Source organism: Elephantulus edwardii, unplaced genomic scaffold (genome assembly GCF_000299155.1).
Source record: "Elephantulus edwardii isolate Elephantulus edwardi_28Jun2011 unplaced genomic scaffold, EleEdw1.0 scaffold00009, whole genome shotgun sequence".
NCBI classification, from domain to species: domain Eukaryota; kingdom Metazoa; phylum Chordata; class Mammalia; order Macroscelidea; family Macroscelididae; genus Elephantulus; species Elephantulus edwardii.
In genome coordinates, this window is record NW_006399759.1 from 4,981,827 (window position 1) to 5,005,070 (window position 23,244).

The 23,244-nt window shown below is 41.6% G+C and overlaps 1 protein-coding gene and 1 pseudogene across 1 annotated transcript in view; both read left to right on the forward strand.

Annotated features, from left to right (window-relative positions):
* RBKS (ribokinase) overlaps nucleotides 1-23,244 on the forward strand; it is a 175,084-nt gene that overhangs the window by 70,258 nt on the left and 81,582 nt on the right. The window contains exons 3-4 of the mRNA XM_006880576.1: nucleotides 16,091-16,154; nucleotides 17,392-17,454. Coding sequence (XP_006880638.1) covers nucleotides 16,091-16,154; nucleotides 17,392-17,454 — 127 coding nt within the window. The remainder of the gene's footprint in view (nucleotides 1-16,090; nucleotides 16,155-17,391; nucleotides 17,455-23,244) is intronic.
* On the forward strand, nucleotides 13,707-15,024 carry LOC102855404 (annotated as a pseudogene).

Sequence of the window (23,244 nt, forward strand, 5' to 3'; positions counted from 1 at the left end):
TATATATACACACACACACACACATACACTCTCACTCATACATCTATGTATGTGTGTGTAAGTGTACATGTGCATATACACACACACACATACACACACATGCATACATATATAGGTATAAGAAGAATGAACTACCCTGTGAAGGGTGTACATATTACCTGAATTTCTCTGAAATGTCATTTTCCATGATACATGGCACTTGTTAACAAAAGTGTGTATGTTACATAATATCAATTCAAAACTAACTCATAGCAGACCCTCCAGTATGTTTCCAGAGGCAGTAAATTGCAGAGGAGGAGATTGCCCGGTGAAGAGCACCTAGTGGATTCAAACACCTGCCTTTGGGTTGGAAGCACCATTCCTTACTACTAGGCCACCAGAATGCCCTTCTATCTATCTATTCATCTCAAAAACAGTTCCACTGGATTGACACACAAGTATGTCATTTTGAGGACTAAGAAGCACTTTGCTGTGGTATTTTCAGTTGCCTCACATGCATGTGAAAGTTGGACAATGAATAAAGAAGACTCCAGGAGAAACAGTGCCTTTGAACTATGGTGCTGGTTAAGAATATTGAACTGCCAAAAAGAACAAACAACAGTCTTGGAAGAAGGACAGCCAGGTCGCTCACTGGAAGTAAAGCAGGAGAGACAAGACTTTGTCTTACAGACTTTGGCCATGTTATCAATGAAATGGGCTGACAGTGGCTGCAACAGGGGGACCATGCAGAGCAGTGACTGAGGATGGCATTGTTTTCTCACAGAACTGAGCATTGTTTCATTCTGTCATAGGGTCAAATGGATTCAGAACTAACCTGATTTCATGTCCAGCACGTAGTAACAACTAACAACAGGTCTGCACATTACAGGTTGAGAAAACCGGGAGAAATTTAGAAGAATGAACGGTCTCCTGTGAAGTGTGTACATTTTGCCCAGATTCCTCTGAAATGTCATTTCTCACAGCACATACCACTTTTCTCTCCACAGGAGTCTTTAAATGATGTATAAGCTATAAAATTATCACTTCATCTGGTAATGAAGCATAGCTTTATTTCTGATTTATGATTAACATGATGTAATTATCATCTGGCTACTTGGTCAAATGGATATGTGGAGCACAAGAGTCAGAGATGCCTTATTTGCCACATTTAAGTTCTTAATGGAATTAAAATATCAATATAATTAATCAGAAATTCATTATTCAAAACAACTATGAGATATCATCTCATCCTAGTAAAAATAGCAAAATTTAACAGAACAGCAAACAACAAATGCTGGTGAGGTTGTGGAGAAACTGGAACCCTTATTCACTGTTGGTGGGAGTTTGTAAAATGGTGCAACCACTATGAAAGACCGTATGGTGCTTTCTCAAAAAGTTGCAAATAGAAAAACCATTTGACCCAGCAATTCCACTACTGGTAATATACCCCAAAGAAACCATAACCGCCACTCAAGCAGATATATGCACAACCTTGTTTATTGTGGCTTTGTTCACAATAGCAAAGAATTGGAAACAACCCAAGTGCCTATCAACAAACGAATGGATAGAGAGGCTGTGGTATATTCACACAATGAAATCCACGCTGCATTGAAAAACAAGGAACTCATGCAATATTATTCAAAATAGGTGACCCTGGAGGACATTATGCTGAGTGAAATATCTCAGTCACAAAAGGACAAATACTGCATAGTGCCACGCCTATAAAACAGGACTGACATCGGGGTTGGGGGGAGACTGAGAAGGATGGCATGAATTATGTATACCGCACTGAAACAGATGAGAAAGAGAACTGTTTAAAAGGGATCTGTGATTAGGTATTACTGTCATGAAAGGAGTTCAGAATGAAGGCTGCATAGTGGAGTGGACTTGGGGGGAGGGATTGTGTAACAATGAAACAATTTTTATTTTACTTTTCAAAGAGAAGAGTGAACTGGGGCAAGGAGAGGGGGAAGGTTGGGCAGGGAGAAAAGTGTAACAATGAATGAATGGAAATCCAAAGTCTCTGTAAACTTTCATTAAAATTAATTTTAAAGAAAGAAATTCTTCAGTATTACAAAAACTATGTTAGGAACTTAGGGGAGCTCTATTGCATGGCATAGTTTCTAGGGAGTTGTACTGCTAACCGCAACACGGTACCTCTCTTGTGGTTCGAATCCACCAAAGCTCTGCAGAAAAAAGATGGGCAGTCTCCTGTCATTTGATTTACAGCCTTGGAAAACCTTCTGGCAGGTCACTTATGAGTCAGCTCCAACTCCACAGCAATAAGTCAAAATACTAGGAATTTGGAAGATAGATATTTAGTTAAATGTAAAGAGTATAGGGAGGAATCAGCAGGTGCTAATTTAACAGAGTTTGAGAGCTGGAAAGAGGATGGTATCATTTCCTGGGGAAACCTACACAAAGAATTCCTGTTGGAAGCAAGAAATATGGTTGCCCTGGGAAGAGGGAAGTTCTCTAAAGTTGGACCAGTTACAGGAAAGATTAGCAAAGCCTCCTCTCTCAGGGGCATTATTGAAGCTATTTCTGTAGACATTAAAGATTGACTATCCTCTGGGGTCCCTTCCAAATCAAATATGTTGGGATTGCTTTTATTTGAGGCTTATTAAATTTAAGACCAGGAGAGAAGAGCAAAATGAAAATCGTTGCATTATGGAACAATTTGGGAGATGAATCATGAAACTATGAGCGTGGATGTGAGAGGAACAGGACACAAGGGGCTGCATTTTTTGGAAATGTTCCAGTTAGAAGGCTTTACTAGAGTAAAAAATGCTTTCTTCTGATACACGATGGTTTATGTTAGCACACATACTCATCTGCTGTGCTCCAGGCTCTTGTTGTTGAGTGCTGTTGAATGTGCTCCAGTCCACAGTGACACCGGGCACAACATGCCACATTGCCGGGTCCTGCTCCCTCCTCGCAGCCACTGCCGGCCTTGAGCCCATCGTTGTAACCACTCTCTCAGTCCCTCTCCTTGGGGCTGTCCTTTCTCACTGACCCTGTCATTTACCAAGCACGATGACTTTTTCTAGCAATTGATCCCTCCTGATGAGAACGTGTCACAAGTAAGTGAGATGAAGTGTCCCCATCCTCACTTCTAAGGAACATTCTGGGTGTATTTCCCCCTAGACAGATTTGCTAGTTCTGCTGGCAACATGTGGTACAGTGAATATTCTTCACATATACCACGGGTTAAGTCATCTCGTATTTAGCCCCACAGAGGAATTTAAGCTGGCTTGGCACCATAGAAGAAAATACAATTTCAAGCAAAACATATACTGGACTTTGCCCAGACAAACTAGACTTTTAAATATAAATTTGTTTGAGCTTAAGTAAACTACATAATTGTCTTTGACTTCTTGGGGGGGAAAAACAGTGGACATTATTGTCTACTAGTCATGGGTTTCCTCTCATTGTGAAATGATTAAGCAAATTAACTAATCTTTATAGCGGCTTGGTAGAAGGTGATTGATATGCTATAGGAGCTTGCATAAGATGATGGCTAAAATGATAAATGTATAGATTCCAAATTTTAAAAAATCATGAAATTGTTGCCTATAAGCAACAATTTCATTGTCAAAGAGTCAAAGAAAATGTCTATGACTTCTTTGAGGCTCCTTTCCCAAAGGTGGCGCCTCTCAGATAGTTTGAATCTACCAGCGGCTCCACAGGAGAAAGATGGGGAGCCTCCTGTGTGACACTTACAGGCTCCAAAAACCCACCAAAAGGTCAGGCACTAGTCAGTTCTGACTAGTTGGAGGCTTTTTTGGGGATTTTTTTTCCCCCTGCAAAAAAATGTTGAATTCAGGCTATGCTGAACTAGAGCTGTTTGATAGCACATGGAAAACATATCAAGCCAAGGAAAAAAGTATTTGCCAAGAAATTGAGACAAAGAATATGAAATAAGAGTTTCATCAATATGTGTACAGTGGCACATGTGAAACGAAACACTTCAAGTAGTTAAGATTTATGTAATCCTTATTCATCGGAGTCATGGGCTGAGGCTACAGTCCAATGATAATTGGAGATGGTATTTTTGAGATTAAAAATCTAAACAGTTATGCAGAAAATGAAAGTTATCTTCTCAAGGCAAAAAGTCTGCTAGAACACCTTTCCCAGGACTTTACCTGATTTGCTTAAGTGCTTCCTCCTCTGTTCTTGCCTATGAAGCCAAATGTTAAAGAGGATGAAGTTATTAATAAGCATCAGAAATTGGCAGCCCTGGAGGACCATGTTGGGAGTTAGAACTCAAGAAGCAGTGGCCCTGCATGAGCTCAGAGGCCCTGCTGCCTGTGTGGTATAAAGAAGCCATGAGCAGGCATGGACTCAAATGGTCCAGGCCCCAAATCAGCAAACCAGTCAAGTAAGAAACAACCGGTTCATCCATCAAAACAGAGACTCTCTAAACCCCCTTCACAGGCAGTTGTGTACCAATGAGTTGATTCTTTTTCAGAGAAACCATATAACACAAATTCTACCTGCACAATCTGTAAATCTTTACAGAAGCAAACTGCACGTCTATATCCTCCAGTGCAGCAGGTGGATTTGAACCTCTAATCTTTTGGTTAACAGCCAAGCACTTAATTACTTTGCTGACAAAGATTCTCACCGCTGGACCAGTTGAAAGCACCATGATAGGTGGATAAAAGATTGAGGTTGTTAACAATTACAGCTTGCTCACCTCCACAGTCAACACTCTTGGCACCCGCAGTCAGGAAACCAAAAGACTAATTGCACTGGGGATCAGGGACTTCTCCAGAGTATAGAGAAGCAATGATGTCAGTCTAGAGACTAAGGTTTGTCTGATCAGACCATGGTCTTCACAATTTCTTGCTATGCATCAGAGAGCTGGACAGTGACTAAGGATGGCAGAAGAATAATCAGTGCCTCAAGTTGTGGTTCAGGAGAAGAGTCTTGAACATACCATAGACAGCCAAGAAAACAAGTACGTCTGTCTTGGAAAGAGTGAAACCAAGTATTTCCTTGGAGGCTAGGATTTTGAAGCTTTGTCTCACATACTTTGGGCATGCAGCCAGGAGGGATTGGTCATTGGAGAAGGACATCATGCTTGGAAGGGTGGAGAGACAGCACAGGAGAAGATGACCCTGGATGAGATGGATTGATACAATAACTGGGGCAATGGAGGTAGGTGTGTTTGAGACAGTGAGACTGGCTCAGGACAGGTCAGGTTTCAGAGCTGTTGAATATAAGGGTCACTGTGAGTCTCAGGTGACTTGATGACACATAGCAACAACAACAATGGGCTCTTAATGCAGAAGAATATATAACTACATAAGTAGATTCCAACTTGTGGTGACCTGTATCCAACATAATAAAATATTGCCAAGTACAGATCCTTACAAACCAGCAATGTATTAAGAGTGCACTGCCACAGTTAGTGTGTGAATTCATTTCACTGAGGGTCCCCCTCACCTTTGCTGGCTCTCTCCTTCACCAAACCTGGTTTCTTTTTCCAGTGATTGATTACTCTTGACAATGGGTCCAAAGCAAGCAAATTGGACAATGTTCTATTGTGATCCTTAAGATTTTCTTTAGCCATTTTTTTTTAAGTTTTCCTTTCTTTCTATTCTATTTTAATCTGGAAACTCTGCTGGAACCTGCCCTCCATGGGTGACCCTGCTACTATTGTAATAACTTTCAGCATTGTACCAATACACAAGCCATAACAGTACAATACAGATAGTAACTAATACAGGTAGCTGTCCACGTCCACTGTGGTCAGACATGAAGTTTTTTAATCACAGTAGCTACTTAAAGTTCTCACATCAGTGCCAGGCTTCAAATCTTCACTAAATCAGACTAGTACAGGCATTGAGACTAAATATTTTTGTGACAGTGAATCATCACTAATTAAGACTTGCACAGGCATTGAAATGAAAGATTTTTGTGCACAGTGATATTAAAATGAGAACAAAACCAAAACTGGACCATCACTATAGAACCTCTATCACAGAGATCTTTAACAGCAAGCAGTGCATTATAGTATCCGTAATCTCAACTAAGATACCTTCTATGTTAGGTTATTGTAGGAGAATGAACTGACCATGTATGAGATTTTTCCCTTTCAAAGACAAAAATTAGTCACTGAGTAGGGTGTCAGAACCCTCAAAAATTTACTTTTCTGACCATTGTGTTAGCTCCCATTAGGGAGCAGGATCTCCAGCTACCTTTACTATGGACTCAGGATTTTGCAAATCATCAACAGCTGTGGGATCAATATAGAAGAATGCTTTCTACACTGTTAGAGGTGGTGATAGTGGTCAAGAGAGTGTGAAGAGACTGTAGCATTGATGTGAAGTGACTGTGACAAGATGTAATTAGAGGAACCTTGAAGATGGAGCCACAGTTAAAGATTTTTCTTGCTGTTTAATTGAAAGAAAGAGTGACTTGTGTAATAAGGCTTGCTGGATGGTTGAGGAAACCAGAGGTTTATTTGTGCTGCTGAACTGAACCTAGAATTTCACTTGTTGACTAAGAAGCTGTCTGAACTAATTAAGGACTTTTACCTTGTTAATCTGGGCTAAACCTGGAGTTGCATTGTGTGATATTCGTTGCCTCCCCCACTTCCCAATATATTGCCCTATAAAACCCAAACTGTAGAAATAGATGCAGGAGCATGTGAGGTGGCATATTAGACCACGTAGTTATTTGTATGATATTATTCCTGGGGACAATTCTCCTTTGAAGTAGGTAGAAGTCAAACTCAGCCACCCCCGTGTTGTGACTATTTCTGTTAACACTAGTAAATATTTCTAAGTAATATCTATCTAATGAATGAAATCTTTCCCTTGCTGAGCTCTGGTGAGAGACTGGCTATCTAAAAACTGGTTGAATGTGCTGGCTGGAAAGCTGACCATATGTACAAACACAGAAACACCAGCCCTAATGGTGTAGTGTTGCATGTTGGGCTGCTCAAAAGTTGATGGTTTCACTACCAGTTGCTCAATGGGAGAAAGATGAGGGGTCTGCTTTCAATAAGATCTACAGCCTTGAAAACCCAATGGAGGATCACCATGAGTTGGACTTAACTCAATGTCAGTGAATTTGTTTTTCTTGTTTGTTTTATTTATGTATGGTAGCAAGGGGCTCTGATTGTATAGGAGGTGAGTTAACCAGATCAACCATTAACCAAAAGGTTGACAGTTTAAACTCAACAGAAGAAAGACCTAGGGATCTGCTGTTGTAAAGATCATTAACTGGAAAACCCTGAGAGGCAATTCTCTCTTTGATCACATGTGTTCATATGAGTTAAAAATCAACTGAACAGCATCTAACAAGAACAACCTTTAGAAAAAGATATGGAAGAAATGAGAGGGAATAATTGTTTTACCACTACCCTACCACCACTGTCAGATAACTATACTCCTGGTGATGATTACACCATTGTCTCTGTGTGTTCCAGACCAGGATTAAGGCAGACACTGATTGATCTAGATTTGAACAGCCAACACGAACAAATTTAAATTTACAAACAAAGCTACAATTGAATGTGTTCTGTGTATAATTTTATAAAATTTTATATAGCATTATGAAACCATCAGTGGCAAGTTAAAATACTACTATGAGATATTTATTTTTCAAAAGTAGCTGCCATGTTTTGTTGTATGATGATAAATGCATCTTGGTTTCTTAAACCTGTTGTTCACCACACCCCTCAGGCACTAAATGTGGCAAAATGTCTTCTGTCACCAAAGATTAGATTCAGCTTAGTCTGAATTACATTTTCGTGAATTCTAGCACTTTGAAAAATCAGCTACTTATATTTTACTTTGAAAATAATTTACCTGGGGAAGGGGGAAAGTAAGAGGAGGGAGGAAAATGTGTAAAGATGAATGAACAAAAATCCAACTTTTCTGTAAATTTTCGTTAAAATCGCAATTTTAAAAAAAAACTTTTATTTTGCTTTCTGAGTATTCTATCCCTGTCAGGAACTGTAAATTTTAAAAAGAGGCTTTCATTGTGTAGGCAAGTGTTGCAAAATCCGGGGAACCACCAAAATCTGTGATGATGTGAAAAACATGTCAAATTGTTCACTACAGATTATTTACATACGCACAAGTAAGCTTGGATGCTTTACTTACTGAATAATCCAGCACTGGGCTGTTCTTCTCTGTAGCACGTGGGGTCCCCATAAGTCAGAAAGAGTCAAGGGCAACTAGCAGCAACAATGCTCTCAGCGTCCCCCCTTCAACTGATAAACCATGATGGCACCAAACAGTACTGTGCTCTCCCAGATTCATCTCTGATGCTGAGAGTATTAGGGATATGCTGTCAGCTGTTAATCCTCCAGCCCAGTGGTCCTCAACGTACTGTGATTACCTGGGAGCTTTCCAGGCTCCCACCGGCAAAGAACCTGATAGAATTTGTCTGGAGTGTACTTTGGACATCGGTGTTGTTGTATATGCTGGAGAAATTCTAACTTGTAGCCAAGGCTGAGCACTGTTCCTCTCCTACCAGTTTTTGGGTTCCTGCCTACCCAGGAAAACTCACACCAGCCACACCCTGCCGCCTGGCTCAGATGGAACAATTTGAAACAAAATGTAAAGAATTTTAATTAGCTTGATAATGGCAGAACCCAAATTAGACTCCACATTTCCTGACTCCCATATATTTTGCCTCGTGGCCGAGATACTTCCATTTAAAGTTTTCTTAACAATTTGACAGTCAAAATGTGATCAGTAAGACTGAATTCCCCCATATGGCACCTATAAAGGTTCTCCTATAATAATCTTTGTTATTGTAGTGACCTTCTATTTGTATGTTGTTGCTGTGTGAAGTCGAATTGCAAATGACCCATAGCTGACCCTCCAGGGGGTTTCTCAGAGACACTGAATCTCATGGGAGGAGATTACCCATTCTCCTGCAGAGCAGCAGGTGGATTTGAACTGTATACCTTTGGGATTACAATGCACCTCTTCATACCATTAAACCACCAGAACTCCCTTCTAGTTCACTATATTTTTCAAGAAACTTTCAACCCTCAGTAGCAAGCAACAAAACCTTTACTTGAAGTCTCCTTCTTCTAACACGTGGTGGTCAATTTCAAATAAGTAGAAGAGGGACTAAGATTTTAGGTGGAAAGAAAGAGGATTGGAATGTGTTCCCCTTTTTCAAGTTCTGTTTTAAGGAAGTCCAGAAATACAAATATGTGTATGAGTATTTGAGAATGTGGAGATGTGAACAATGGCATTATTTCAGTACAGCCTTGCACATGTCCTCATCTGTACTTATCTGTAATTCGGAATGAAAAATTGTTAAATTGTAGTTTTAAGTAGGACTCAGGTCTCCATTCCTTTTTGTGGCCATGTTTTGACATGAAATTTAGCTCTACTTTACTCCTAAAGATTATTCCAATGGCCTAAATACATTCTTGGTGGACCTTGTTATTGTCCTAAAATTTACAGGATTTTAGTTTGGAGGTGAAGAGAAATGAACCCACTATGTTTTGGCCTTAAAATTCTGTGAAATTTCAAATGTGTGAACTTTTTGTTCTGTCAAATTGTACTTCCCTCACACTGAAATCTAGAGATTGCAAGTCTGTCCTAAAGGTGGTACTTGAAGACATGCATAGAAGTCATGTTTGTGCCACATTTCAGATCAGTTTCTCACTGTTATTTAAATGTGTTCCTCAATGACAATGTAGTGTCTTGTTATAAAGGAAATAACTTGATCCTCCAGTTTGTACATCACATCCTGCATGTCCCATATCACTTTTTCATGACCTTTTAATATATTGGGTTTTGTGCTGTAGTGGAATTTTTGGGTTTTGCATCAGAATAAAATAAATCCATCACATTTGGAACATAAAAAAAAAATATTTACAGGATGAATCAATAGCCAAACCATGAATTAGAGGTGTTATTTTTTTATTAAAATGTAATTGTAAGGGAGCTCTGGTGGCCTAGTGGCAAGAAGCTGCACTGCAATCCCAGAGGGACATGGTTCAAATCACCAGATGCTCTGCTTGAGAAGGAGGAACAATTTCCTCCTGTACCAGTCAGATCCAATTTGACGGTACACACACACAAAAAAAATAATAATTTTTTTTTAAAAATGTAATTTTAAAGGGAGCTCTGGTGACCTTGTGGCAAGAAGCTGAACTGCAATCCCAAAGGCCCAGGGTTCGAATCCACCAGAAGTTCCACTGAACAAAGAGAGGCAGTCTCCTCCTTTGCCAGTCAGATCTGCCTCGACGGTACACAAAGTACCACCAGTGAATGAATGAATGAATGGAAACCCTAAGTATCTGTAAACTTTCATTTAAATTAATTTAAAAAAAGAAATTTAAAAAAAGAAATTAGAAAAAGAAATGTAATCTCATTTAAAAAATGAGGGAAGAAGGAATGATTAGCAGCTGTGTACAAATTATAGAAAAGAAACCATTGCATAACACAACCTACATTACCTTTAAATAATAATAATGCACCCCCTACATGCTTGCATACACTTTCCAGTCTTCTTCTGTTTGAAAATAGGGAAAACAAGGAGGCATTGAAAGTGTCCCAGAGAAACAGATGAGCAGGAAGAAAGGAATTCAGATTGAATAAGAGTCTCAGCTACAGTAGCCTTGCCCCTTCCTCCTTAAAAAGTTCAGTCCCTATAGCCACGTCTGATCCTTCACTCCTGGAGTGGGGGTGGTGGTGATGATGATCCCTCATACTCATTCTTGCACTCCTTTAATTCTTTGTAGTTTTACGTATGCTTTCATGCATATTATTTGATCCTCATAACAAAGTTGCAAGATATTGCTCCTATTCCTACTTCCAGATAAGTAACAGTATTAACATGGTTTGTCCAAGATCACACAGCTATGTGTTAAAAGAGACACAGACAGTAACAAAGAACATCTGACTTCTGCGGGGAAAATTAAAATACCAGCTTCCTAGTCAAAGGCCTTTTAGGTTTCTTTTGCTTTGTAATACACCACTGTGTTCTATATGCACCTACAGATGGCCTACAGAAGACCAAGCTGGTAGCATAAATTGGTGCAGTAGACCTGGTAGGAGCTGTGGAGGCTGAGAGCTTGTGTCCACATTAGAGGCCATTGTTTCTCAGTTCCAGAGCTGGAGGTGACTCCTTACTCTTCAGCATCTGTTAGGTGTTGACTAGTTAACTCTCACCCATAGCAATCCTTGGTACGACAGAGTTTGCCCAGTCCTTTGCCCTCTTCATGATCGCTGCTGTACTTAAATCATCATTGCATTCACTGTGTCACTTTATCTGGTGAAGGTCTTCCTCTCTTTAACTGACTTTAGGGTGAGTTTTTTCCCCCCTTATTCTTTATTTATTTTGTTTGTTTCTTTTGCTGACCTGTAAGTTAGCAGATTTTTCTTTTTACCAAAGAATATCAAAGCATGTGCTTCCCCATCATGCACACAAAAAGAATTTAAGAATACAACTATAACCATCTCTGCTTAAAAACAAAAGAACCAAACCAGGTTCTAGCAAGTTAATTGCAACTCACACTGACCTTGTGTGTTCCTGTGAAGAACTGAGATGTGTGAGGTTTGCTTGGCTGTGAACTTTTTGGACCTGTATTGATCTTTCCTCTACAGACCTATTAGGTGGAGTCAAATCACCAACCCTTTTGCTTTGGGCCATACAGGGACCAAGAGTCACCAAAGAATGTAGCAAATCAGGTAATTCACTGAGCTTCTGAAATACCACGGCAGTAAGTCTGCAGAGTGCACTTACCATGAGCACGCCATCCCTTGATGCATATGACAGTCCACCTGCTGTTGTAGTTGTCTCTGTGTGTCTTATAATCCTCTCCAACATGTTTCAGTTTCTTGAAGACAAAGCTGCATGGGTTTTTGAGTTCTTTCTCCCCTGCAACATTTCTCCCGTCTTCCTACAGTTGCTAATGTTTACATTCTCTCTAGCATTATCAGCCCTTTGTTTGATGCTGAGATAATTCTGACCCTGCATTGGGTTTCAAAGGATATGAATATTCATGAGAAGGGACTATCCGTCTTTCTCCTGAAGAATATACCTGGTCATTTCAAACTGGTGAACTCGTGGTTAACAGCCTGATACTACACACTGTGTCACTAGAACTCCTCAAGATCAAAGATTACAGCCTTCAATATAGATAACACCTCAACATCAAGAAAACAAAAATCCTCATAACGGGACCAATAAGCAACATCATGAAATGGAGAAAAGGTTAAAGTTGTCAAGGATTTCGTTCATTGGATCCACAGACAACACCTATGGTAGCAGCTGTCAAGAACTCTGCTGCTGTGTTGGGCAAATCTGCTGTCAGAGACCTCTTTACAATGCTACAGAGCAAGAATGTCCGTTTAAAGACTTAGGTGGTTCTGCTTCAAGCCACAGTCTTTTCAATTTCTTCATTTGCATGTGGAAGTCAGATAATAAGGGAAACCAAAGAAAAATGTATGCCTTTGAATCGTGGTGCTGGAGATGTGTGTTGAATGAACTGCCAAAAGAACAAACAAATCTATCCTGGAGAAAGTGCACCCAGGGTGCTCCTTGAGGCAAAGATGGTGAAACGTCATCTCACTTTGTGTATGATCTTAAGAGGCACCAGTATTTCAGGGAAAATACATCCTGTTTTGAAAAGTAGAGGTCCAGTGAGAGAGAAGACCCTCTATGAGAAGGATTGACATAGTGCAGCAACAGTGGGCTTCAGTATGACAGAGAATGTTGACCCTGATTATTGTTAATATGTGCTGTCAGGTCACTTGCTACTCATAGCATCCCTATGTACAACAGCCCTAAACCCTGCTCTGTCCTGTGCCAACCTTATTATCTCTAACACACCACCCCCGTTACCTCAGTCACTGAATCAATCCATCTCATCGAGGATCTTCCTCTCTTGTGCTGTCCCTCCACCCTCCCAAGCATGACATTCCTCTCCAAGGACTGGTCACTCCCATCTTGCCACATGCCCAGAGTATGCCAGATGGAGCTTCAGAATCCTTGCCTCCTAGGACCAGCCTACTTTCACCCTTTGTAGGATGACCCTGTTTGTTCTCCTAGCATTACAAAATAGAAAGAATAGATCAAAAGATATACCTATAGGGGTCAGATTTAACCCTCAGTCCACTACCTTGCAATTTCTGCTATAAATGCAGGCCAAGGTCCAACCAAAATTACATTTAGGCAAATGGTTAGCATCTGAGGAGTGTGACAGATTTCAGGGTACCCTAGCCATCCCGGTGACCCCAGGACTCAGAGCCCAGAAATCGGCAGAAGAAAATGCTGGTGAAAAGAACAGAGTTGACTCAGGAACAGGCAGGATGGAACGCAGGTGGCAGGACAGCGGTCGGTGTTGAGAGCCTTCTACTAAACCCTTCTGGTTTTGAGCTTTGATGGCTGGCCCCTGTGGGCGCTGGTCAAAGGAGAAGGACCTCAGGTCTGAAGGAGCTGAGGGAGAAACAAGATGATTAGGGGTCGCACACCTCTGGAGAGAAACTGATTCTGACTAAAAATGAGCCACAAAGCAGGAACTTGTTCTCATAATCCAGGCAGAAGCACAGTAGCTTGAACTGTGGCTCAAGGTCAGAGAAGGCTGACAAATCTTTGGAATTTTAGGGTAGCATGCGTTAGACAACCAGTTCAAAGTAGCGTAAGCAACAGCAATTTTAACAATAAAAGAATGTATTGGCTTATGTAACGGAAAAGTGAATTTTCAAGAATATAATTGGCGTCTCTGCGGAATCACCATGGCGGCTGGGACCCTGTACACATACCCTGAAAACTGGAGGGCCTTTAAGGCCCTCATTGCCGCTCAGTACAGTGGGGCTCAAGTCTGCGTGCTCTCCGCACCACCCCACTTCCATTTCGGCCAAACCAACCGCATCTCTGAATTTCTCCGCAAGTTTCCAGCTGGCAAGGTTCCAGCTTTTGAGGGTGACGATGGATTCTGTGTGTTTGAGAGCAATGCCATTGCCTATTACATGAGCAATGATGAGCTGCAGGGAAGTACCCCAGAGGCAGCAGCCCAGGTGGTACAGTGGGTGAGCTTTGCTGACAGCGACATCGTTCCCCTGGCCAGCGCTTGGGTGTTTCCCACCTCGGGCATCATGCACCACAACAAGCAGGCTACAGAGAATGCTAAGGAGGAGGTGAGGCGAATTCTGGGCCTCCTGGACCTTCACTTGAAGACGAGGACTTTCCTGGTGGGTGAACGTGTCACCTTGGCTGACATCACGGCTGTCTGGACCTTGTTGTGGCTCTACAAACAGGTGCTAGAGCCATCTTTCCGCCAGGCTTTCCCTAACACCAACCGCTGGTTCCTCACCTGCATTAACCAGCCTCAGTTCCGGGCAGTCCTAGGGGAGGTGAAACTCTGTTAGAAGATGGCCCAGTTCGATGCTAAAAAGTTTGCAGAAAGCCAGCTTAAAAAAAGATGTCCCACGGAAAGAGAAGGGACCCCGGGAGGAGAAGCAGAAGGCCCAGGCTGAGCAGAAGGAAGATAAAAAGGCAGTTGCTGCTGCTGCTCCCGAGGAGGAGATGGACGAATGTGAGCAGGCACTCGCTGCCGAGCCAAAGGCCAAGGACCCCTTTGCTCACCTGCCCAAAAGTACCTTCGTGTTGGACGAGTTTAAGCGCAAGTACTCCAATAAGGACACGCTGACTGTGGCCCTGCCCCATTTTTGGGAGCATTTTGATAAGGACGGCTGGTCCTTATGGTATGCCGAGTATCGCTTCCCTGAGGAGCTCACCCAGACCTTCATGAGCTGCAGCCTCATCACTGGAATGTTCCAGCGATTGGACACGCTGCGGAAGAACGCCTTTGCCAGTGTCATCCTCTTTGGAACCAACAATAGCAGCTCCATGCCTGGAGTGTGGGTCTTCAGAGGTCAAGAGCTTGACTTCCTGCTGAGTCCAGATTGGCAAGGTGGACTACGAGTCCTACACTGTCAGAAACTGGATCCTAGCAGTGAGGAGACCCAGACGCTGGTTCGAGAGTACTTCTGCTGGGAGGGGGCCTTCCAGCACGTGGGCAAGGCCTTCAACCAGGGCAAGATCTTCAAGTGAGCCAACGGCTTGTCACCTCGCTGCCTGCATCTGCCCTTCGGGGAGAATAGGGATCATTAAAGGAAACTGAACATTGGGGGGGGGAGAATATAATTGGCTGTGGGCAGCTATGTTGTAGTTGTTGTTGGGTGCTGTCAGGTGAACTCACAATGACCCTGTGAACAGCAGATCAAAACCATATCCTATCCTATGCCTTCCTCACCATCTCCACCGTGCTCAAGCCCGTCATTACAGTCACTGTGCCAATCCGTGTCATTGAGGATCTCTTATTCTCTTTTGCTGATCCTCTGCCTTTCCCAAGAACTGAACCCTCCCAGCCCAAAGTATATGAGACAAAGTTTCACCTTCAGCTACTGTGAGTCTATCTGCCTGTTGCCTCTCCCTCCTGTTTTCTGTGATACTTCTCCCATTTTAATGCAAGCCTCTATACTGGAAACATCCCAGGATCTTGGCTTATATTCTCCTCAAATATATAACATACTATTGAAAAGGAGTCAGTTCTCAAAGAAAAATCTGAGGTACTGTTAATAGAAGAAGGAATGGATGGTAGGATACAAAAAGCAACAGAATTCCACTATATCCAGCAACCCAGGTTAGCTGGGCTTTTACATTCCTTTGCTCCCATATCAAACACAGGGGAAGAAATAAGAAGGTTCCAGAATACGGGCTAGTGGTTTCATGGATGCCCCCATTTTATAACAAGTATAAAGGGCTGGTATTCTTTATACATATTGAAGAATTCCTGATTATTTATTGTCTCCATTTGGTGGTGGACAGATAGTGGAATTTACCACGTGAGCAGATCAAAGTGGGAGCATAGCAGCAGAATTCGTGACAATCATTAAAGGCTTCCCTTTTTAGGTAGGATATAAGTGGAACATTAATATATAACATAATTCTCTGGGCTGAAGTCAAGTCTAGCATCTTACATTAAGAAGATTAATTAGTTAATGTTTATAAAGTACTGTGCAGATATGCCCTTTTAAAATGCTAAGTATTCTAAAAACTACATTGTAACATTTTACTAAATGTAAAAGATCTAATGTTCATCCTTTCTTTCCTACAGGTTGGCAAAGATTCCTTTGGCAACAATTATATAGAAAACTTAAAACAGAATAATATTTCTACAGGTAGAGTTTCATCCTTTTTAAAGTTGGTTCTTAATAAATTTCTCCTGTGGTGATAGTGTAAGAAAAGTTGAGTATAACACTATCAAGAGGAGCCAGCACTTGGAAAAACACATCATGTTGGTATAGTTGGAGGGTCTGAAAAGGAGAGGATGGCAGAGATCCTGAAGACAGTACAAGGTCCTCATCTGTTGTTTATGGGTCACTGTGAGTTCCAGTTGCCCCAGTGACACACAACAACAACAACTTCTGTTGGCCAGAGAACTCCTCAACACAGCTTTGCCTAGTCTTGTTTCAGTGTCTTTTGGTTAAACCTTTGATGTATATTTCTCCAGGTAGGACTAAAATGATAGATTAAAAACGTCAGCTCCTTGAAATGTTTCAGAAGCAGTTGACAAAGGAAAAGCAGGCGGTGCATTCACAGTGTATTTTAAGTAAAATTCTTGAATGTGATAGCTGGAAAAAATACCCGAAAGCCATCAAGGCTGCCAGCATTTCTCAGAAATATTCATAGCTGTGTACATACACAGTTGCCTAGACCAGTGCATTTGTTTTCTTCATTGAAACAAACGACCAATTTGAGCTAAGAGACAAAAAGATCAAGCCATCATTTCATCACTATGAAATCATATGACCATCACATAAACACCATATGACAGGAGAAGAAAGTATAGGCTAGAGAGGGTCAGTGATTTGTACAAGAACACACAGCTAATTAGAGCGAGAGTGGAACATGGGTTTTCTGACTCCAGATCAGGGCGCTTTGCCACTGCCAAAGGCTGTATGACCAGCACTCCTGTGTACTTGCCAGACTTTGATTCTTGCTGAAATGCAAAAGTCAGTAGAATGAAGAACATCAAACAAGGTCCTCTTACTGGTTAGATCTTTTGTCTCCAATCTCAAATCTGTCATTTTTTTGAAGAAAATGAATGCATTCACTGGTCTAGGAAAATGCATATGTATATACAGCTATGAGTAATTTTGAGTAAAAGCGGAGGTGGTGTGATGGAGTTGTTATTAACGTGGAGAAGAGGTGTAGTTACATATAAAGCTACGTGGTTTTTCTCATTGTATAGGTGATGGGTATAAATTAGCACTGATTACTTATTTTCTTTATCATTCCAGATGGTTAAAGGTCAAAAAGAGTTTTCATATGGATTAGTGCTGAAATGATTAAACTACATTATCTGTGACAGGCTATATATATATGGGTGATTGTAATTTTCTTTTTTTCTTTTAGAATTTACATATCAGACTCAAGATGCTGCTACAGGAGCGGCTTCTATAATTGTCAATAATGAAGGTATGTGTTTTGCAAATTGGAGTGTCATTTCATGAAACAGACAGTTCATTTCTAAAACTAGATCTGAAAGCAGCATATTTTACTCGAATCCTGTGTCTTTCTTCCCATACCCACCTCTCTCTACTCCTCAAAGCCCAAAGCTTGGTTTTCCCCAATCTAAATATAAGCTTGTGTCCATTTAATTCATCTCTGAGTTGGTTATTGAAATGTAGAACTGTCCATCCACTATAGATATGAAGCACTAGCATTGCCTCACAATAACATATTTTATAAGGTTCCCACTACCCTTCATGCAAACTCAGAATTGGCATTTGTCTTTAGAAGCAGTCAAGTATTCATCTGTCATTCCAGCTACACTAGGTATGATATGTTAATAGGTGCTAAACAAAGTTGGAGGAATCATATTTATAGACTATTTATTGAGCAAATGGCACCAACTACTTCTGACTTATCATTGGCAATCAATTTTGTCTCCTCCTCAAACATCAATCAAACCTCGAAAGTCTGTACATGCAACGAAGTCTATCACAAGGTCTTGCCATTGTTGAAAATTTTGTCTTAAAAAGGGGTTACTTCCTTCTATTCTTATGTAAAGTTTTCATAGTTTCTGCAAACTTTTCTTCAGTTTAAAAGGATTTTTTTAATTTAAATAAAATTTTAATTTTATACTGGTTTACTTAAAAGTTCATATACAGTTGTTGGTGGGATTATAAAATGGTACAGCCACTCTGGAAGGCAGTTTGGTGTTTCCTCCAAAAGCTGAACAGAGAAATTCCATATGACCCAGCTATTCCACTGCTTGGAATATACCCCAAGAAAATGAGAACTGAGGCACAGAGACTTATACACTAATGTTCATAGCAGCGTTATTCACCATTGCAAGAACATAGAAACAGCCCAGATGTCCAACCACAATCTAATGGATTGAGAAATTATGATACATTCACACAATGGAATACTATGCAGCACACAGGAGCAATGATTTTGTAAATTACTACCTAAACTTGGAAGGGACTAGAGAGCATGATGCTGAGTAAACTAACTCAGTCCCATAAGGGCAAATACTGTATAAAACCATTGTAGAATGAATATGAGAATCCAAGGAAGGGAAAGTGGAAGCAGAGTGGTGAGGATAAAAGGTTGGGGGTGGGTTAATAATAGGGTTACACAATTTGATGGGTAGGAGTGGTGAAGGAAATGGGAAAGATCTGGTGTGAAAAACAATGTATCCAAACTTTGTAAATAAACCGGTATATAAAAAAACCAAAATTTGAATACATTGTTTTTCACACCAGATCTTTCCCATTTCCTTCACTACCCCTACCCATCAAATTGTGTGACCCTATTATTAACCACTCCCCACCACTCTGCCTGTCCTCACCCCTCTGCTCCTCCCCTGCCCTCCTTGAATCCTCATACTCATTCTACAATAATAGTTTTATATAGTACTTATTCTTATGAGACCGAGTTCACTTAGCATAATGCTCTCCATTCTCTCCCAAGTTAGGTAGTAATTTAGAAAATCATTCCTCCTGAGTGTTGCATAATATTCCATCTTGTGAATGTACCAAAATTTCTTAATCTATTAAATTGTGGTTGGACATTGGGGCTGTTTACATTTTCTTGCAATGGTTTTAAAAAGTTTTTTAAAACTTCACATACATCAAGGTTTTTATATCAATGAATATAGAGAAGGACGAAGCATTTCACCAGACACCTAGTATAGAACCTTGTCTGATATGGGCACTCAGTGTGCAGGTGACTTGCGCTTGTCACTATGTGTCTGCTTACTATGCAACTTACTTAAGACTGTTTCTCATAAAAAATATGGTCTTTGTGGCTTGACTTTGTTGTTGTTGTTAGGTGCCATCGAGTCACCCAAGACTCAAAGCGACCCTGTCAACAACAGATCTGACCCTACCCTATTCTGCACCATCTTCATGATCTCCAACATGCTCCAACCCCTTGTTATAGTCACCGCTGAACATGACTTCCCCTTTTTCTCTGACCCTTCACCTTTCCCAGCATAAAGTCCTTTTCCAAGGACTGCTTCCTCCTGACAGTGCCCTAAGTAAATGAGACAAAGTTTCACCATCCTTGCCTCTAAGGAACACTCTGGCTGTACTTCGTCCAAGACAGACCTGTTGGTTGTAGGGTTTGGAGGTTTTTATTTTATGACTTGACATTAATGAAAGTCACACTTTTATTAAATTTTATTAATTTTAATGAACATTTACAGAGATTTTGGGTTTCCATTCATTCATTGTTGCACTATTTCCTCTACCCTCCCCTCCCCCAGTTCGTTCCTCTTTTTTTCCCCCCAAGAAAAGTCTGTTTTAATTGTCCCATTGCCACAGTGCTTGTCAAAGCCAGTTCTGATTAATCTCCTTTGTCAGTGTGTCCTTTGCCATCCCCTATCACTCCTCCCTGAGAGAGACTTCAGAAAGTCACACATTTTTAAAAGATTCCATTTAGAGACAAGAGATTAAAAATTTCAATCTGACAATAGAAAGTTCATGTCCATTACTTTAATCTACATGTTAAGTAATTATTGATGCCAACTCTCTACTTTGAACCTCTTTTTGTGTTCTGGTGGCATCGTTCACAATGTATCAGTAGCTAACCAAAAGGTCACTGATCAAATCCACCAACTTCTTAGAGGGAGAGAGAAAGGAAGTATCCTTCCACACAGATGTGCAGTGGGCCCCTCATGGAGGGTCGCTGTGTGTTGGAACCGACTCAGTGACAGTAAGGCTTTGTATGTGTGTTTTGGGGATGACGTTGTTGTTGTTGTTGTTGTAGTAGTTTGGTGCCGTCGAGTCATAGATGACTCATAGTGACACTATGAACGAAAGGCCTGAGCACTGTTCATACATAGAGTTTCCAGAGGCAAGCCATTTAGGAAGTGGATGCTGCTCCTGCTTCCAGGCGTGATTTAGTCGGGAAGCTCCAGCCAACACTGTCCACCATGGATACCCATTACCACGATTGGCACATCACTGCCACAGGCTTCAGCATCACAGCAACCACGAGTTACCTCTGTACAGCAACGCACAGACCAGTGCTATACCACCTAGAAGAATGTTTGACAGGAAAACAGTTTGAACCTGGCCGAGGGCTGCAGATGAAAATCACCCACCTTCGGGTTGGTAGCATAGCTTCCTTTCCACTAGGCCAACGTAGCTCTCTCTTTGTCATTGTTGTTGCTATTGTTGTTTGGTGCCATCAAGTCCTAGACAGGGATGACATAAGTTCTATTTATTCCATATCTGTGAAACCAAAGACTCCATTTTCTCTTCAGAGGTATACTTTAGTTTGTTGTTGTTATGTGCCATCGAGTCGCCTGCGACTCATAGCGACCCTATGTACAAGAGCCCTAAATGCCATTCTATCCTGTGCCAGCCTTGTCGTCTCAAACACACTCATTCCCACCACCCCACTCACAGAATCGATCCACCGCATCGAGGGTATTCCTCTCCTTCACCGCCCCGCCACTCTGTTTATTATGATAGACTTTGCCCAGTTGATAGAGCATGAAAACGCCCTGTGGAGTGTAGAATGTGGTAGAACCACAACACCCACTGTCATCGAGTCTGTTCTGCCCAGCGATCCTGTAGGACAGAGAACTGCCTGTAAGGGGAGGAGACTCGGATGGAAGCGCACTGCCTCACTCTCTCCCATGGAGGAGTAACTGATGGGGCCACACTGTGACCTCCTGCCGCACCACCAGGGCTCCTCTGTAGTACAGTTAGAACAAGTGCACAGAGGTGAAGTGGAGCCTTTGCGTGAGAGCACGAATGTGGGATGTAAAGTACAAAGTTCAACTTTTTAATTGTCCTAAAACACATTTAAAACATACCATTAGTGACAGTTATTGCATTTACAGAGCTGTGCAACCACCATTATTATTTAGTTCCAAAACATTTTCATCTCCCCAAAAGGAAATGGAATCCATTAAGCTGTCACTCTCCCTTAATCCCTTAACCACTAACCTACGTCCTAGGACCTTACATACAAATGGAAGCATCCAATATATGGCCTTTCATAGCTGCCTTCTTTCACCGGCCATTGGTTTTCATGGCTCCTGTATCAAGTCTTTGCTTTTTTTTTATTACTGAATAATATTCGTGTGTGGGGGGGGGATTTCATGTCAATTTGTTAACTGCAATTTTCACCATTCTAAAAACAGTAGGTACAACTCCACTGTTAGGGAGCTCTGGTGGCCTAGTGGTAAATAGCTGTGCTGCAATCCTGAAGGCAGTTAGTTCAAATCCACCATCTGTTTTGTGGGAGAAGGATAGACAGTGTCTTCCCATGAAGTTTACTGCCTCTTGTCAGATATGGGATGGTTCCAACTTGACAGTACTCAACACCACCACCACTCCACTGTAGAGGGGGCTCTGGTGGCTTAGAGGTAAGGAGTTGCATTGCCAACCCAAAAGCATGTGGTTCAAATCCACCACTGCAGAAGAAACATAGGCAGTCTCCTCCCATGCAGTTTACTGCCTCTGAAAACCTGCTGGAGAGTCAGTGATGAGTTGGTTCCAACTTGACAGAGCACAGCTAGAACCAATATATATATATATATATATATATATATATATATATATATATGGAGCTCTGGTGGCCTAGTGGCAAGAAACTATGATGCGATCCCAAAGACACATGGCTTGAATCTACCAGCTGCTTTGCGGGAGAAGAATGGGTTGTCTCCTCCTCCCATATTTGATTAACTGTCTGAAAACTCACCAGAAGGTCAGCTGTGGGTCAGTTTTGACTCTATGGAACACAACAGCAACAACAACTCGAGAGTTAGAGATAAATGCCACGTTTGCTTATCAGTTGATGGATATTTGGGCAGTTTTCATCTTTTTTGGCTATTGTGATACTCATGTACAAGTATTTTAACACCTGTTCTCAGTTCTGTTGATGATATATCCTGGAGTGAAAGTGCTGGATCATATGCCAATTCTGTGTTTAACTTTGTGAGTAACCAATACTTTAGTTCTGACAAGTTAAATTGGAGGCATGAATGAGCTAGCCATTTGGCAGCGTCCACCAGACAACTGTTAGCAGGCTTGTTACCCAGCAGCCAAGGCCAAGTCAGAAATGCAGATTCCGGCGTCAGCAGCCCAAGAGCAGCAGTTGGCTCTTGCAGAACGAGTGAGGTTGCTGAGGGGAGCTGTCTGTCAGGGAGGGGGGACTTTGAACTTTGCCAGCACTGAGGTGGGGTTCATACTAGTCCTTATCAACTTTATCAAGTCTTCCTCATGTCAAGGAAACACATATGTGGTAAGATGATAGGCCAGAATTTGTTCTCCTTTAAAAAGTAATTGGATCATGTCTATACAACATTTGGCTCAAGCTGCCTGGGGCACAGAAATGACTACTACAACCTGTCCTTCTAGACCATCGCTGCCTGGCAGAAACAACGTGCAAGCCTCATCCATACTAACAGATTTTTTAGTAGCCACATTTCAAAAGGCAAAAAGACTCTCTCTCCAGGCGTCCTCGTGAGAGTGACATCGTCTTTAAACCCCGCGTGGCAATCCCTGACGCACCGCAGTGATGCCCAGGGAAGATAAGGCGACCTGGAAGTCCAACTACTTCCTTAAGATCATTCAACTTCTGGATGATTATCCGAAATGCTTCATCGTGGGTGCAGACAATGTCGGCTCCAAGCAGATGCAGCAGATCCGCATGTCCCTCCGCGGGAAAGCTGTGGTTCTGATGGGCAAGAACACCATGATGCGCAAGGCCATCCGGGGCCACCTGGACATCAACCCGGCC